The sequence below is a fragment of the Manis pentadactyla genome, chromosome 13 (genome assembly GCF_030020395.1).
Source record: "Manis pentadactyla isolate mManPen7 chromosome 13, mManPen7.hap1, whole genome shotgun sequence".
Taxonomy (NCBI): domain Eukaryota; kingdom Metazoa; phylum Chordata; class Mammalia; order Pholidota; family Manidae; genus Manis; species Manis pentadactyla.
Window position 1 is genome coordinate 58,623,935 of NC_080031.1, and position 16,863 is coordinate 58,640,797.

General features: G+C 47.7%; 1 protein-coding gene and 1 long non-coding RNA gene across 5 annotated transcripts in view; both read left to right on the forward strand.

Moving 5' to 3' along the window:
* Nucleotides 1–5,301, forward strand: part of MAPK9 (mitogen-activated protein kinase 9) — a 51,485-nt gene extending 46,184 nt beyond the window's left edge. For 3 of the 4 annotated variants that reach the window (XM_057491172.1, XM_036917830.2, XM_057491173.1), the window contains exons 9-12: nt 928–1,052; nt 2,080–2,143; nt 3,150–3,218; nt 4,555–5,301. In XM_057491172.1, the coding sequence (XP_057347155.1) occupies nt 928–1,052; nt 2,080–2,143; nt 3,150–3,218; nt 4,555–4,697 (401 nt within the window). In that variant the 3' untranslated portion in view covers nt 4,698–5,301. Of the gene's footprint in view, nt 1–927; nt 1,053–2,079; nt 2,144–3,149; nt 3,219–4,549 lie in introns of all 4 variants that reach the window. The other variant, XM_036917834.2, reaches the window with a different exon arrangement.
* Nucleotides 5,302–8,233: 2,932 nt separating this feature from the next.
* LOC130680499 (uncharacterized) lies at nt 8,234–11,727 on the forward strand. The gene is made up of 5 exons (XR_008993522.1): nt 8,234–8,366; nt 9,554–9,656; nt 9,779–9,917; nt 10,254–10,443; nt 10,784–11,727. It is a non-coding gene; the product is annotated as an uncharacterized LOC130680499 (long non-coding RNA).
* The last annotated feature ends 5,136 nt before the right edge of the window (nt 11,728–16,863 follow it).

The following is a 16,863-nucleotide window of genomic DNA, read 5'->3' on the forward strand; positions in this document are numbered from 1 at the left end:
AGTGGAAAGACCTAGAGGTTTTGTCCTCGATGATGTGGCTTAACTGAAGCTTCAGGCCAAAAGGACAATGTTCACATCAGTCTGAAAGACTCTTTTGTTGGTTACAGCAATTGGGATTCAGTCAGTTTTCAGGTATAAAGAGCACTTGAACAAAGATTCTTACCCAGCTGGAGTCAAACCATATTATCATTCCATAGAATAGGCTTCCTCCTCCCCTTCTCCTGTGCCCATCTCCAAAATGTGTTTAGGAGAAGAGAATAGACTGGTTTCTGTCCACGTCAAGGTGAACTCTGCCTCAGCCAGAGAAGCCCACCTCTGCTTTGCCCACACATGTGACCTTTAATGCCAAAACCTAGGTGAGCCTTATATGTAACTAAGCTATTGAACTAGTTGGGTTTTTTCCTAACTATTAATCTCTAGATTGAAAAAAAAATGTTGCATGTTTCCAACACTATATACAGGTAAGCAAAGCAGAGGCCTCTATGAAGTGTTCTACCTGTGCAGACATGACATTATTGTGTGGCTTAAAATGTCTGACCTGATGTCATTCTGATATGCCATCAAGAAGAGCCACCTGCCCGTGCTTCGGGCCGCCCTCCTGGCGGTGGCCCCCTCAGTTAGTGCCTGTGCCCTCCCTGGAGGCAGCTTTCCTCGCCACGGCCGGCCTGTCCAGGCCTGTTCGGAAGCTACCTGAACCCTCTCCCCAGAGCCACATCCCTCCTCCTCCCCGCCCAGATGTAGAGGTGGAAACTACGAAATCTGGTTTGTAGTGAGAGTGGCTGCTTGACTTATTCTTAGAGAAAGGATGAGTTGCTTTGGAACCTATCAAAGAGCTCTCAGTTACATCTTTGCTCTCTGTGCTGTTACATGTTCTGTGTTCCAGATTAACAGCATTAGTTTATTAATCTAATATTTGTTTTCACCTAGCAAGTCAAGCCAGAGATTTGTTATCAAAAATGTTAGTGATAGATCCTGACAAGCGCATCTCTGTGGACGAAGCATTGCGCCACCCTTACATCACTGTTTGGTATGATCCTGCTGAGGCAGAAGCGGTAAGCATCTATTTTGAAAAGACTTATGTGTAGAGATTTCTGTGTCCCTGCCCTTCCATCTGTTAGTCTGGAGGGGCTATGTAAGGATAGCAAGTCCTAGATTTAAAAGGACTCCTGATCACCAAGAGGCCAGGGTCGTCTGAGAACGTGGGGCCCTTCAGGGACACGGGCCCCTCGGGCTCTAGCTCGGAGTACCTGGGGAGGCGGAGGCCTGCTGCTGCGGGGGTATAATGCCTTCATTGGATGCCACCATTCACTGTGTGTGCCCCGTCAGTCTGCCCTGCACCTTGGCTTTGCTAACATCCTCTTGTTTAGGGCGCCCAGCAGAAAGGCTAAGAAACTGGCTGAGAATTACAGATTTATTTATCCTTCCTCAGAAACCCCTGCTAGGGAGCTGCCCTTCTGAGTTGGATGTTCCCGTGCATCTCCCCATAGCAGCTCTGGCTTTGCTGGGCCATAGCTGTCAGTGAATTAACCACATTGTGACCTGCTGATTTATGCCATCGTAGAACATGGTTCTATGTCTCAGCATCTAGATTTAACTACCACTTTAAATATTGTTTTATATGAAAAGAATCCAACTTATAAACATTTAAACAGGTTTTGGGAATGGCCTACTTATGAATTAGGGGTTGGGTTTGGTGGTCCTGATGTGAAGACCTGTAAACCTGAACTGTGTTCGGTGCCTTCCCTATTTCCTAGCACAGTGCCTTGTCCAGGGTGGATCTCTAGGGAGCAGCGTGTGATTCCTAATTTTATAATTACATTTGGGCACACATCTTTAGAGTGTTTTAAAGTCAGGTGATTATTAAGACCATAATAGCTTTATTTTTTTTGGTTAATTTTTCCCTAATTTTGATGCTGAAACTGATGTAATATCACACTTGTGAAGAAATATTTACACTAAGTCATGTATTGAATGAAAATACCTCTATATCAGAGATTAGAATATCGCAAATGATTTACCTTTTGCTTCAGGCCTCATTATATTTTGAGCTGTTGACTTTACGTATAATTTAATTTTTAGCCACCACCTCAAATCTATGATGCCCAGTTAGAAGAAAGAGAACATGCAATTGAAGAATGGAAAGGTAAAGAGAGAGCTTATTCTGATCTTTACTTAGCACCTTTCTTGCAGTCCTGTAAAGGGGTGGCTCTCCACTTTTCAGCCGTAGCCTTTCCAGGGGACGGGCAGGGGACCCCCACAGCCCACTTATCCTTGTCTCTTCTCACTTCTGTCCTAAAGACAACAATTAAAGAGAAGCCCTGTGAATCACATATTATTTGTTTCAAAAGATTATAAGATTAACCAAACAACCCACAACAAACTAAACCAGTAATGAGCGAACTAACCATTTTCATTATAAAGCACAGTCAGTGTGGGGTGCACCATGGCGTGCAAGTCAGGCGGTGATGCGTCCTGCCCAAGAGCCCTTCCCCAGGGTGTCCAGAGCGCCAGGGACCTGCATGCACACCTCTGTGGCACATTGCCCGCAGCCGCGTCCTGTCACCAAAGGCCGACTCGCAGGCCTCGGTAGGTGCCTTCAGTGTGCTCATTCAGCTTATGATACCAGAATTTTAGGAACCCCTGAAAGCTTCCTCAGCAGAAAATGAATTTTTCTTACAAATGAAGGTTGAGGAAGCTGGGGTTGAAGCCAAAAAAAGACTGAGGTATTTGGATTACTATCTGGCCAGACTGGAGAGGCTTCTAGCCCACATGTGGATACTGGCTACATTTGGGGACCTACAAGTAATGGTGGAGAGAAACATGTAAGCGGGCATGAGGACACCCAATACAGAACTTGAAAATGTTCTGCGACAGTCACTTTGCAAGTTCTCTGTCCTCTGTGTAAAACCCTCTCATGGATTCAGAACTACCCTACGCTCTTGGTTGCCTTAATAGTTGGGTTGAAAAGATAGGATGGATCAAAGCATGGATGTTCTGGTCTAGCTAGACTATACTACTTTCCTAACCATATGTCACAGTTAAAAATAACATACCTCAGTGCCCTGGGAATGGTTCCAGTTGATTTGGAAGCAGGATTTGGAGATACAAAGATACTGATGAAGCATTTTAACTTGCATTTCTATTTGAAGAGCTAATTTACAAAGAAGTAATGGATTGGGAAGAAAGAAGCAAGAATGGTGTAAAAGATCAACCTTCAGGTTAGTGATTGCTTTGATAGTTTTGATTCCTTAAAATGACAGCAGCATGTTAGATGCCAGCTTGGCCCGCATGGAATTTGAAAACTCCTTGTGTGGAACAGCTCCCCCTTTTCAGTTGTCCTGGTGGTGGCAGTAGGCATATCACCAATGTGCCTCACCAAACTAACCACATTATAAGCATTCTTATTCCATGCCTGCCACAGCTGTCTGCTCTGTTCATAAATGAGGAAATTGAATTTAAAGCATTTTCAATATGCATGACCCCCTTTGTACTGGCCCCACCCCATTGAAAGGGAAAATTAACGTGAATCTAGGTAAAATGGAGTTGGTTTGCTTTTGAGAAAATTGTTCATGTGATTCTCCCATTTTTCTACTTGATCTGCCTAGTGGTGGAAGCCTGATTAACAACCATGATTATTAGAAGCATAACATATGAGATATAAACTTATGTGGGTGGGATTCAAATTGAACCCCCAGGTGTGTTTGCTTTCTCAGCCCACCCCCACTGGAGAATGCATACATACACACAGGTGCAGAGTACACTCCTCACTTCCTTTTCTTGGATTTTTTAATCCATATTTATTGGATTTATGTGTCAAGCACCTCCAGGTCATACAAGTCCAGCACAAACGAAGGTGTTTGTTGATAAAACAAATTTAAGGCTGCAGACATGGAGCCTGGGTGTTCCCTTTTTGCTCCAACTGGGGTGAAATAAGCATAGTGGGAAATAGGATAGTTTTGTTTACCTTAAGAGATCAACATGTCAGTTTTTGGGATTTACAAAACAAAAATAAAATTAACAAGAGGCTGCTAAATTGCTTTTCTTTTTCTCCTTTTGTTTGTAGACAGTCTTTATTTCAGAAGGTGTTTTTATTCCAAGAGAATTCTTAAAAAGGTTGTCGCTCTTTTCCTTGGACACAGTGCTTATGATTTGATTGTAGTTGAAATGTCTATATGACCCTCAAATCCTGTTTGGGCTTAAGCCTTTGGCAACACTGATATTTTTAGGATAAATCCATCAGTTTTCTCTTAATATCTATTTAAAATCAGCAGGTATTTTTAAATAGCTGACATAGTAAGTACATATATGATGTCCAGTCACGAGGGAAAGGAGAGGAATGTTGCAGGGAAAGACATGGGAAGATTTGATTCCAGGCCTTAAGGAAGACTCCAGGGAAAGTTCAGAATGTACGGTCGACTAACTTCTTGTTTAGACCAAGAATGAGAGGAGGAAACTGCAGCAGGGCAGGGCTGCGAAGTGGCCTGACGTCTCCCTGCCTGCGTCTGCAGCAGTGTCATGCCTCAGATTTTATTATATTTGGTTTTCTTAGCACAGATGCAGCAGTAAATAGCAACGCCACGCCTTCTCAGTCATCATCCATCAATGACATTTCGTCCATGTCCACCGAGCAGACGCTGGCCTCAGACACAGACAGCAGCCTTGATGCCTCAACTGGACCCCTGGAAGGTTGCCGATGATAAGTTAGACACAGCAAGCTTGTCGTCAGGGAGGAACTGTTGCTCCATGGGCCTGCCACGCCTGGGAGCTGATGGAACCAAATAGAAAAACTCCATGTTCTGCATGTAAGAAACACGATGCCTTGCCCCACTCAGTTCTAATAGGACTGCCCACTTAGATTATAAAATGAAGCAGATTATGTCTGAAGAAAAAAAAAAAGTGCAAGCCACACTTTTAGAGATTTTGTTCAAGGTCATTTCAGGTGAGCAATCAGAATAGATGAATGTTTTAAGTTGTACGGTAATAGTCGTGACAACTTCTCATCCTCAGTCACCATTGGGACTTGTTTGCATGTGACCATATACGCTCGCTCAGATTTGCCATCTGGCACTTTGGAAATCAGTATTTAAATGCCAAATAATCTTCCAAGTAGTGCTGCTTCTAGAATTATGTCTTAATCCTTTTAGGTAATTTGGTGTCTGTCCAGAAAAAAAATTATGTGTATTAATTGGCCACCATCCTATTACCGTATCTTACCTTCTTTTATGGTATGATTTATTCTATTTTGTACTTCAGAAGGAATATAATTAAATCTATTTAATAAATAAAAATATAACAAATCTGTCATGTTTTGGGGTGAGAATTATCACTGCTAAAATCAAGGCATTTATATGGACACTTTGTTTTCTCTAAACTAGTCTGGAATGATCGTACATTCAGCTTTACTGCATGATACAAAATTTTAAGTTTTGTTTGGTGCTGCTTAAGACATATAACTTTAAAATCCTATCTACCTTATCTCTTTCTTCTTGGTCTTCAGGACGTATTATTAAAATGCTACCTAGAGTTCCACTTTCTTTATTAGCCACCTAACACTCCATGTCAGTGATATGATGGCAAATAGATTCTTGAATCCAGCCCTGCTGGTAGAGTAGAATTTCACACAAGGATCATAAGTGATGAAGTCACTTATTAAGTGCTTGCTTGGCCTAGCCTGGACTGGGTCCTTTCTTATCTCCTGTCATTCAAGGTCAGGTACAGGACCACACAGGGTAGTGTTTCCCATTTCCAACATGAAATCCGTACTCCACTTTCCTTCTTTACTGAAGAAACCACACAAGCCCCCTTCGGTCTGTGTGAGGAAGCTGGGCTGATTCAGAGGCCTGTTCATGTTGGTTCCCACTTTGTAAGGAGGCATTTCCTCGTCAGGGAATGCCACACATGTTCTGGAAAAACTCTTCAGAGGGATATAGAGGAAATGCCCTGAGGAGTCATGATTAACTATTGAGTATTTTCTGATTTAAAACTGCTCACCTGAAATTGATACTTTTAGAATTTCTGATATGGAAATTACTCAGAATTCCATAAGATCCTGAGTATTGAAGTGTCACTGCAGAAGTGGAGTCACAGTGGTCACACGTGCGCCACTGTGCTCAAAATGCTTCTCCCTTGAGCTTCTTCTGTTACAGTCGCATCTTGTGTTTACCTATCTTGGAAGTCATTGGGTCGACATTCTGTAGAATGCATTCTGAGCAGGAACCTTGACCAGAAAGTTTATTATAAATCTCATCTAAGATAAATGCTTCTCTCTGTACCAGTTGTATCTTGTTGGTTGGTCTTATCACTGGAAACTGGAACCCCCTTGGTGAACAAAATTAACATTGAAATGATAGTTCTATATTGTGATGTTTAGACATGTTCAGACACACATGGGAAAACCAATGGGGATTGAGCAGAAACACCTGTTACATGGCTCAGGATTACTTTGGTGTTGGAGGCCTGATGGTATAGTTAGCACCGAACATACATAAACATCTTAAAATATACATAAACATCTTAAAATGGCCTTCTCTGTAACATACATGCTTTTAAAGGGCCTTACTAAACCTATCTTTAAAAAGAAAAATAAAGAAAGGGGAGAGTTTCACAAATGCATTATCTACCCTGGGCTTCGGTTAAGGCACTGGGGGTGCAGGAGGTCACATCCGCCAGGCGCCCTCCTTCAGAGGAGCTGGGTGCCCTCCTTCCACTGAGCGCTCCTGGATGGAGCCCTGTAGGCAGGGATGGGCTTCCTGCCTCGCCCGCCTTTGGTTGGTCACACAAGGCCCCAGGACCATCCGTGGGCCTCAGAGCCCCAGAGGAATACCTCAGCCCACATGGTCCTCCCTCCTGTGCCGAGGGTGCCAGATGCTGGTGCCATACAGGTGGTTTCCAGCCAACCTCTGTGGACAAGTGTTGATGTTGGTTAAAGAGCTGAAACGTGTGCTCAACTTTTTCATCTTTTCTATTTTATTTTTGTAATTTATATTATACACAACCCCGGAAGTAACTATTTTGGACATATTTTTATAAACCAGGTAATGTACTATTAGCCTGGAACTTGGGCTAGGTTTGTTTTGTTTGTTGGCTTAGTTTTCCGTCAAAAAGGACGTGACTGCCTCCCCTATGTCAGGTCTTGATTTTTCAAGCACAGGTTTCAGAGAGCAGACAGTCCATCAGAGTAGGAGATACACATTGCTGATCAGCTGTGGTCATGGAGATGGAAGTAGGGCTCTGTTCTTACCTTGGGGATGCAAAACACAGAGCTGCAGTGCAGAGAGGAGGAAACCCTCGCAGGGCCCCTTGCTGACACCTGAGTCCCGAGCTGACTGGGATACTGGTGTGGTCCAGACTTGATGCCGTGGAAGCCATGGTATTGATCTATGCGTTCGCCTGGTTGATTGCTAATGTAACTCCTCCAGTATTTCATACTGGTAGTAAATACAGGTGTGACCTGTCCGATTGCATATCTCAAAGTAACATTGCCTAATGTTTTATAATAATATTATGTGTGTTTTGATTGGTGACAATAATACAAATGCATTTTAAAAGAGAAATGTATAGCATGTCCAATTTTTGTGTGTTTTTAAGTGACACTGTATATTTCTACATCACCATCTCCGGTGACAAATTTAACATGAACATGGGTAGATGCTGGAGTGTCATCATTTCAATCAGTATTAGCAAATGTTTTTAAACTGAAAGGCAAACCTTTCTGTTCTCTTGCTGAAAATGTTCTGCAAATTCCTGAATCTAAGTTTCAGAAACATGAAAGTACAAACCTGAATATTCAGAGTATTGGTATGATTGTTTCCTCACAAAGTGTTGGTCAGAAGAACCCACCTCCATCTTCCCTTGTATCACTTAAAATTGTTCCTGGTGCCTTTGTGCCTGTGGTTTGGCTTGTGGGATGAGCCACTTTGATTTTGAGTCTGGTTTTGAGGCACTTTAGATGTTCACTCCTTAAAACCACAGTAGAAGGACTCTCAGTGACTTACTTTCTTTTCTCTGGCCACCACCGTGACAGGACCCTTCTGTCCAGCACTTGGCCACTCAGTGGGGCCCCTCAGCTCTGCAGCACCATGGTCCTGTCCTTGCAGAGCGGCACCTTGCCACGGAGCCAGGAGGAAGGCTCTTGACGGACACCTCGTAAAGGTCATGAGCACACGAAAGCAGCATTCTGATCTTGTTTGGTCACCTTTCGGGAAGGGAAACAGGTCTGTCCCCGTGCACCAGTTCCCAGAGTTCATACTGTTGCCTTCTCTCTCATTTTGCTTGGGAGGAGCAGGTGAGGTGATGAGCGCTGGCTCCCCATCTGGACCTATGTTCGGCTGTCCCTCGGACACTGAGGAAACCAGTCATTGTCCCAGGTCAATGAGTGGGTAGGTGAGCAGGGTGGGTCACGGGTCAGCCTTGTTTTGTCTCCGTGTGAAAAACGAATGGCTTGTTTGGCCTCTGTGTTCCCACGACTCCACAAAGGGCCAATGACCTCATGCGGGGCTGCCCTGCTGTGGCCTGTTGACTCCAGGATCATGTCCATCAGGCGCAAGTTGGGTGTGACTTCCCACGACTGGAAAGCTGTCCCCTGGAGCAGAGCTGCCTGATTTGCTTTGTTGTTTTGTTTTTCAGCTGATAACGGTCACACTCCTTTTTTTTAATCTGATTTAATCCCCACAAGAGCTCAGTACAGACCACTAATAGTTACACGTGGACAGCTCTCCATTTCCACATTGATTTCTTAGGTATTTTTAAGCAGTAAATTATCATACTAAAGGTGCTATAAAAGGTAAATATCTGGGCAGCAACGCTGAGCTGCATGTGATTCTCAGGTGCGCTCAGAGCTGCCCAGCTGTCCCAACAGAGCGCTGGATGGCCGGCCTCCTCTCCCCCCCGCTGTCCCCATCATTCCCACTGTCACCCATGCGCTCAGCCCCACGTCATCCTCCAGTGGCCCCCTTCCCAGCAGAAATCCAGCACAGTGTACGTTCACTTTATCCACCCCCCCACTCCTCTGCTCCGTTTATTTAAACTATATAGGTAGATAGATGGATGGATAGATAGATAGATAGATAGATAGATAGATAGATAGATAGATAGATAGATAGATAGATAGATAGATGATAGATAGATAGATAGATAGATAGATAGATAGATAGATAGATAGATGCCATATGCATATGTGCATGTGTATGTTAGAAAATACAGTCAAGAAGTAGAAACTGGAACGCCATATTCCCCCATGCAGAGATAACCACCGTTCTACCTTATGTATCTTTCAGTTAGCTTTCTGTGGACATATACACACCTACATGGCTTTTGGTTTCTTTATTTTTTGCCCACACGAGGTCATGCCGTACTTGCGTTACTTGCGTTTTGTAACGTATGTGTTTCAGTTACCAATCTCCAACTGCCCAGGTCTGTAAGTTTCATCTGGTCAGATACCCTGGCCTGTGGATTTCCCCAGTGTCCCCAAAGCCCTTCACTGGTGTGCCCAGCCAGGATCCAGCCACACCTTGTGTTCTGGTGTCTGCTTTCTGACATGTCCTTAATCCTCCAGTGCCCATGACACCAGCGTGTGGAAGCAGGCGTGTTGTCCCACAGGTGTGTGCCCTCTAGCTCTGCGGCCACTCCCCTTTTCCAGCATGTCCTGGATCTGGAAGGTAGGGCTCAAGGTTTAATAATTCACCTGCATCTTCTGGTTATAATACATTTGATTGATAACGGTGTCCTTCATGTGAACTCCAGTCAGAAGACATTTCATGTCTTTTTAACCCACTGTCAGCAATGCTACAATTGCCCCCTGGGTCAGGTGCTGCCAGCACAGTCCTTCTGGCCAGGTCTTTCTCCTCGTGACCAGGAAGCCGTCCACGCGGGCTCATTTTGGGGGGCCCAGCCAGCACACCTCTCACACTGAACCCCAGGTGATCGGAAAATGTCCCAAAGTCTTTCACTGGCCCTGTGCCATCAGGGGAGCTGCCTGGCGGCCCTGGGGTGAGGCCTGGCGGTACTGGGGTGAGGAGGTCTGGCAGCCCCAGGGCGAGGAGGTCTGGTGGCCCCAGAGTAAGGCCTGGCAACCCCCGGGGTGAGGAGGTCTTGCGGCCCCGGGGTGAGGCCTGGCGGCTCTGGGGTGAGGCCTGGTGACCCCAGGGTGAAGCCTAGCAGTCCCGGGATGAGGCCTGGTGGCCACGAGGTAAAGTTTGATGACCCCGGGTGAAGTCTGGCTAAAGGGCTGGCTCGTGCCACGTTCCTTCCCCTAGGCCACAGTGCTCAGAGGAGAGCGTGGTTTCTGTTATGCCCAAAGTCACGGATCCCAGAACACCACCTAGGAGCCAACACCAATGCAAAAGCAAAGAGCCTTTATTCGAGCTAGCTCGAGCTCAAGCTCCTATCTGCACCAACGCAGCTGCAAGATGCTGGAGAAAGAGAGCGAGTTTTGAAAGCACAAAGGTTTTATAGAGGTCTAGGGGCAGTTGGTGGGGTGATGGTCGTGGCTCTGGCTGATTGGTTGGGGAGTTGGCGAGCTTTTCGCTGGCTGGTGAGGGGAGGATCCGGGTCCGGATTGGCTGGGGGAGGATCCGGGTGCGCAGCTCTTTCAGTTTCATCACAGCCCGATACCACAGGACGACTTATTTTCTGGATTTCTCTTTCTTCGAGTGCTTCAAAGCATTCTTTTTTTGAGACTTAAATTGCCATACCTGTGGCCAGGGAAGCTCCTTAGAGCTGACTATTTCCACTCCTTTTGACAACTTAAGTTTTGAACTTTTTTTTTTTTTTTTAATAATTTCAGGCAGAGAAGTTGCAAAATGGTCCAAAGGATTCCCGGATACATTTTTCCACCTGGATTCCCCAGATGTTCACATTTTACCACATGTGCGTCAGCCTTTTCTGAGTGCATGCAGGTACACACACATGCACACACACCTGCATATGTATACTCGTATGTGCACACATACATGCCAATATATAATCCCCAGTAATTTTTTTATACAAGCAACCAGATATTTTCAATATCTGTAAACTCTTGCACACATGAGGTATACACATGGACTTTATGCATAAAGTATACACAGACACGTACATACATAAATACCTGAATATCAAATGTGGGTATGATAGTGTTTATAGTGAGCAGCATTCATGGGAGTAAATGTGTCTACATGACTTTTAGTAGCAGAAACCTACTAAAGACTGTACGTGTGTATGTGAAATGAGTGGCAGTACCATGGGGAAAATAAATCAAAATGTGTTGTTTGAAATCTGAATGCACTTCTCTCAGAAACTGACTAGTCAAGCAGGTGAAAAATGAGCAAAGATCCAGAAGATTGGAATGCCACAGTTACCGAACCTGGGCTTGTGGAGAACATTATACCCAATAGGCAAATTGTCTTTGATCACACAAAGAACCTAAAGGAAAATTTATTATATGGGCCACAGAGGACACCTCACTAAATTCCAAGGTCAATAATACACAACTCTTTTTCTGTAATAATGCAATAAAATTCTAAATAAATTTGAAAAGAGTTCACACATCTAGGGACTGAACAATACACTAGAAGCAATCTAGGTGAAAGAGGAAATCACCCAGAAGATTATGGGGCTCCTAAAAGTGCATGACCTTAAACAAACAAACACTACATGCCAAATTTGGTAGCACCCAGATAAGGCTGAAATACCTTCATCAAATCAAGACAGATTATTTTTTTATTGAAGTATCACCATTATACAATCTCATATTGGTTTCAAGTATATAACACAGTGGTTCAAGTTACCCATATTATTAAATCCTCACCCCCACTAGCGCAGTTGCCATCTGCCAACATAGGAAGATGTTACAGAATCATTGGCTGTATTCTCCATGCTGCACTTCCATCCCCATGACCAATTTTAATATGACTGAGCATTTTTGTGCCTCCTCCATCCCAAACCCTCCCCCATGGTAACCACCAGTCGCTTTTCAGTGTCCATGAGTCTACGGCTGAAAATGAGCCAGATTTTTTTTAAATGAGTTCAATATTCAGCTCAGGGGATTGACAATAAAGCAAGTCCAAAGAAGTAAAAAAGGGAATGCTAAAGCTACAGGTGGGGACAAGAAACTTGAAAATGAAAAAATTAGCAAAACCAGAAAATGAATAACATAGACAAACCTCTGGCAATACCAATCAAAAAAAATATGCAAGTAACATGCAAAGTGGAAAATCACTGTAGGCATGAAAGCAAATTTATAGTATTCTAACAAACACGACAATCTACAAGAAGTAGATAAATTTCTACAGAAATCTGAAGCACTGAAGTTGTCTCTAGTAGAATGATGATACCAAGCACATAATACAAACGATCTTAAAAATTTAATCTTAACAGTTCCTATGGGGTCGGTGTTTTCATCTCCATGGCAAAGCTGGGGAAACAGAGGCAGGAAGAGAACACGAGTTCCCACAGCAGTGTATGCAGTGACAGGGGCTCCAGGCCCAGTGCTCTGGGCTACTATCTGCTCTGGAAGGTCCAGAAAATGAATGGCCCAGTGACCACCAGAGAAATGGAAATTCTCATCAAAGGCCACCCCCCCGGACCCCAAACTCTCCAAGACAAATCAGTCTCATAGGTCAGCATTTACCAAACTTTCAAGAAACAGACAAATCCCATCTTATCCAAGATTTTCAAAGCACCAGCTCAGTTTGGGAGGCTGGCATTATCTTGATTCCAAAACTGGATCAAGGCAGCTCAAGATTATATGCCCTTTTCATAGAAGTGAACTGAATCTGATGTTTGTATGCCTTTTCCAGAATGCAAGGGTGACTCAACACAGATGTTTCAATAAATAACCTATTTTTGTTTCTTTAAAAAAGGCTCAGAAAACTCTAAATAGAAAAGAGCTTCCTTTGGGAAGCAGCAGAGCTTATTCGGGGAAGAGCGGGAGAAGGTAACAAATGTCAAATGTCCCGAAGCCACCTCCTGATGGGGGACGGAGGGGGGATGCTGTGTGTATGTGTCTGGGGCAGTGGCTCTGCCCTGTGAGAGGACGCTGAGACTCTGGCGCTGCAGCCCACGGACCATGGCAGAGCCCTGCTGAGCTCAGACAGGCAGCCCAGCCCAGGCTTGATGCAGGCATCCCCTCAGCCTGCCAACACTCCCACTCTAGAAACAGCCAGCCCTGCTGAAGGCAGAGTGCACCGCTCCCCAGGGAAACCCTGCCTCCTCTGTGCAATCGGGAGGCATCCTTCTGTGAGACCAAGTCGGCCGGGCCATAATGCATCACTGGCTCCCCACTTGCTGGGCCCCATTCCTTCATTCATCTTCATGCATTTTTGACAAACACCCACTGAATGGCTCCTGTGTCCCCTAAATAAGATACACAAGGCCCCTGGCTCTGGAGAACTTATTCTGTGACTACAAATTACTCAACCCAGCCACGCTGACAGCTAAGGCCAAGGAGATGAAGCTGGGTGAAGGAGGCCCTATCCATGCTGACTTTCCCACTAAAGATGGCTCAGGTCTATCCTCCTCTCCCCAGGTCCACCCTTACCCAACTGCAAACCGGTCCTTGCACATGGGGACAGTGGCTGTAATGGCCTGAAGGGGCTCCTGGCTTCCACCCTTGTCCAGCTACTGCCCTTCTTCACCCCACCCTGGAATGAGCTTCACTGTGGCCACCTCATCACAGCCTCCTTGGCAGCCTCCGTGGGTCCCACTGACCACACGGGTGTTTCTCAAACCTGAGCACCCACAGCCACGCTGCTCACATGCACACACCTTCCCACCAACATTCTTAAGTTTGCCAGTGTTACATTTAGGACTCTCAGGCCTCCTAAAACTCCTTCTGTCCTATTTCTGCTAGTTGATTCTAAACAGTGGGAGGTCTGTAATCTAAGGTGATGCCCTGGTGATGGAACCACTGCTAGGAGACGCGGCCCTGAGCCCCATGCAGAGCCTCTGAGATGAGGTCCTGTCAGGGGCTTGGGCACCTCTGCCATAACCGAGCTCCCAGGGGAGACCAAGCACATATCCACTCTGCCCTGACGGAGCCCTGCGGGGGGCAGCAGCCTGATCCTCCCACACCCCAGAAGGCAGCCCGAGGAAAGCATAGAGGGTTTGCGGGCCGGCTCTGCTGTGCCACCCGCACAAGCCGCCTGCCCTCTCTGAGTCCCTCTTGAGGAGTGGTGTCTTGGTTTCACCATTGCAGCTGTTACAAGTCACCACAAACTTAATGGTCTGAAACAACACAGCTATGCGCTCTGTAGATGGGAGTCCACGTGGGTCTCCCTGGGCTTTGGGTGAGGTGTTGGCAGGGCCCCTTCCTCCTGGAGGCTCCAGGGGAGGGTCGGCTTCTTGCCTTTCAGCTCCCACTGGCATCCCCACCCCTGGCACCGCCCCTTCCTCTGTCAGCAATGCTTGACCCTACCACTGCCCTCATGCCTCTTGACTCTGTGCCTGCCTCTTCCACTTTTAACGTCCACATGATTGCATCTGGCTCACCTGATGACCCAAGATAGTTTGCATCTCAAAGTCCTAACACAGTCACACCTGTGAAGTCCCTTTGCTGGCTAAGGCCACATACTCACAGGTCCTGGGATCAGGATGTGGGCATCCCTGGGCCCTTATTCTGCCTGCTACAAATAGGGGCAATCACCCTCCAACCCTTGCAACCAGGACTTCTCAAAGTGTGCCCCATCTTCTGGCCAACTAGCATCACCTGGGGCTCTTGTTACAGAGCATGGGGCCACGCAGGCCCCCAGCCTGAGTGCTGGGGGGCTGCCTTCCCTCGAGCTCCAGGTGATTCCTCACACAGGAGCATCTGACAGCCTGGATGGGTGAGAGCTGGAGTGCAGCAGGCGCCTGGGGCACTCGGAGGGGAGAGGCGGTTTATGCCATTGGACCCCGCCAAGAACTTGCGCCCGTCCATGGCCAGCTTTGCTCTGCATCTGGGGGCTGGAGACCCTCAAGAGGTGTCTCCCAGGCCTCCACTGGACTCTGCTGCTGGAACCAGTAGATGGTCCTCTGAACCTCTGTCGGTGCCTCCCAGACACTGGGCTCCTCATGCCAGAGGGCCAGCAGGTAGCAAGAGGGTCTCCATGCTGGCAGGAGGCCTGCCCCAGGTCTGCCACCGAGGCCCATAAAACCCCTCTTGTGGGTGTTGGGGCTCCTGCAGGGGAGCAGTGGGGGGTGGCCGCATGGACTTATTGTGGGGCCCGAAGACATCTGTCCAAGTTCCAAAGGGGGACTGTCACAAGCAGTCTTTGTACCCTCGCCCCCAGTGCGTGTACCAGCAGTGGCCCACCCCAGCTCATTCTTTTCCACCTCAGGAATTTTGCTTGATTTGTGGCAGTCGGCTCAGCCCTTGGGCAGGAGCCCCTGGAAACACAGGGGACATGGATAAGTTCTCAAGTTCTCTGCCCAGAAGGCAAATGCAGAGAAACTTCCAGCACATTCCCCCGGAAGGTCTGGGCCTTTACTGGCCACGGTGTTGACTATCCTGACAATGCATATTTTATGGGCTGTCCCTACCCCCGCCAGCAACCTGGGATCCCTCACACATCAACCACCTGCTCTCACCTCTCAGGCTCTGCTCCCAGGGGATCCCACCTGTGACCTGCCCTTGTCCTCGGGCCAGCCCCACTTGCAGCCTTGTGATGGGGGACCCAGACCCCCACACACACATGCGCACACCCCACATGCCCCATGTGTGCCACACACCTGTACCACATGCACACACACCATGTACACACAGGGGCACATGCACACACACACTCACTCCCTGACCCCACCCAGACTTGGTGTAGAGTCAGGGCCCTGGGCTATAAGCAATAATTACATTTGATTGTTTTAGTCTGTTCAGGCTGCCCTGACAAGATGCCTCAGACTAGGTGGCTTATAAAACAGAAACCTATTTCTCACAGGTCTGGAGGCAGAAAGTCCAAGAACAGGCGCCAGTATGGTCAGGTTCTGTCGAGAGCCCTCTTCCTGGATCCCAGACGCTGTCTTCTGGCTGTGTCCTCACATGGCCGGAGGGGGAGCTCTCTGGGTAAGGGCACTGATCCCACTCGTAAGGGCCCCACCCTCCTGCCCTGACCACCTCCCAAAGGCCCCACCCAGTACCATCACCTTGGGGCTGAGGGCTTCAACAGGCAGATTTGGGGGGCATGTGAACCTTCAGCCCAGAGCAGGGACCCTACCAAGGGCCCGGCTGCCAGAGGAACTCCTCTTGGAGCTTTGCCCTCACCGTAAATGTGGAATCTTCACCAGGCCCCAGAGCTGCCGGGCCATGGCCGCACTGGCTAGGGGCTGAAGTCCTGACCTCCCTGCTATTGGTGACACCGCTCAGCAACCTGGCCAGGTCCAGGCTCCTTCCTGCATTGCCTGCCCCACTGGCCCAGGAGCCAGGACGGGTGTGCTGAGAGTCTCCCAGGCTCCCGGTGCGGAGTGCCTGCAGCGGCTGGAACCCCGGAGTGTCCTTCTCCCACCCATGAGGGCCACACCATACCTGCACCCGCAAGTCCAGCTGCCTCCAGATGCCCCCCAAACCTGCGTGTGGCACACAGGCCCTCAGGAAATATCCACCAGATACAGCAAGGATGGGGGCAGTGGGGGCTGGGCTCACAGCTCTCCACGGGGCTCAGCCTCTGTCCCAGCATGAGGGGAGGAGCCCCTGCGAGGGGGGATGTAGGCTGGGGGGCAGGCCAAGGGGCCTCACTGGACAGTGCCCTCTTGGGCGGCCACGCAGGGGCTGGGGAAATGAGGTGCCGATGCCAGGCCAGACGCTCCCAGGGCCCAGCCGCACTCCCCGAAGCTGGGGATGGCTCAGAGAAGTCCACACTGGCCGGGAGGCTTGGCTCAGGAGGCTAGGACGACCCTGCTGCACCCTCGGCACAGAGC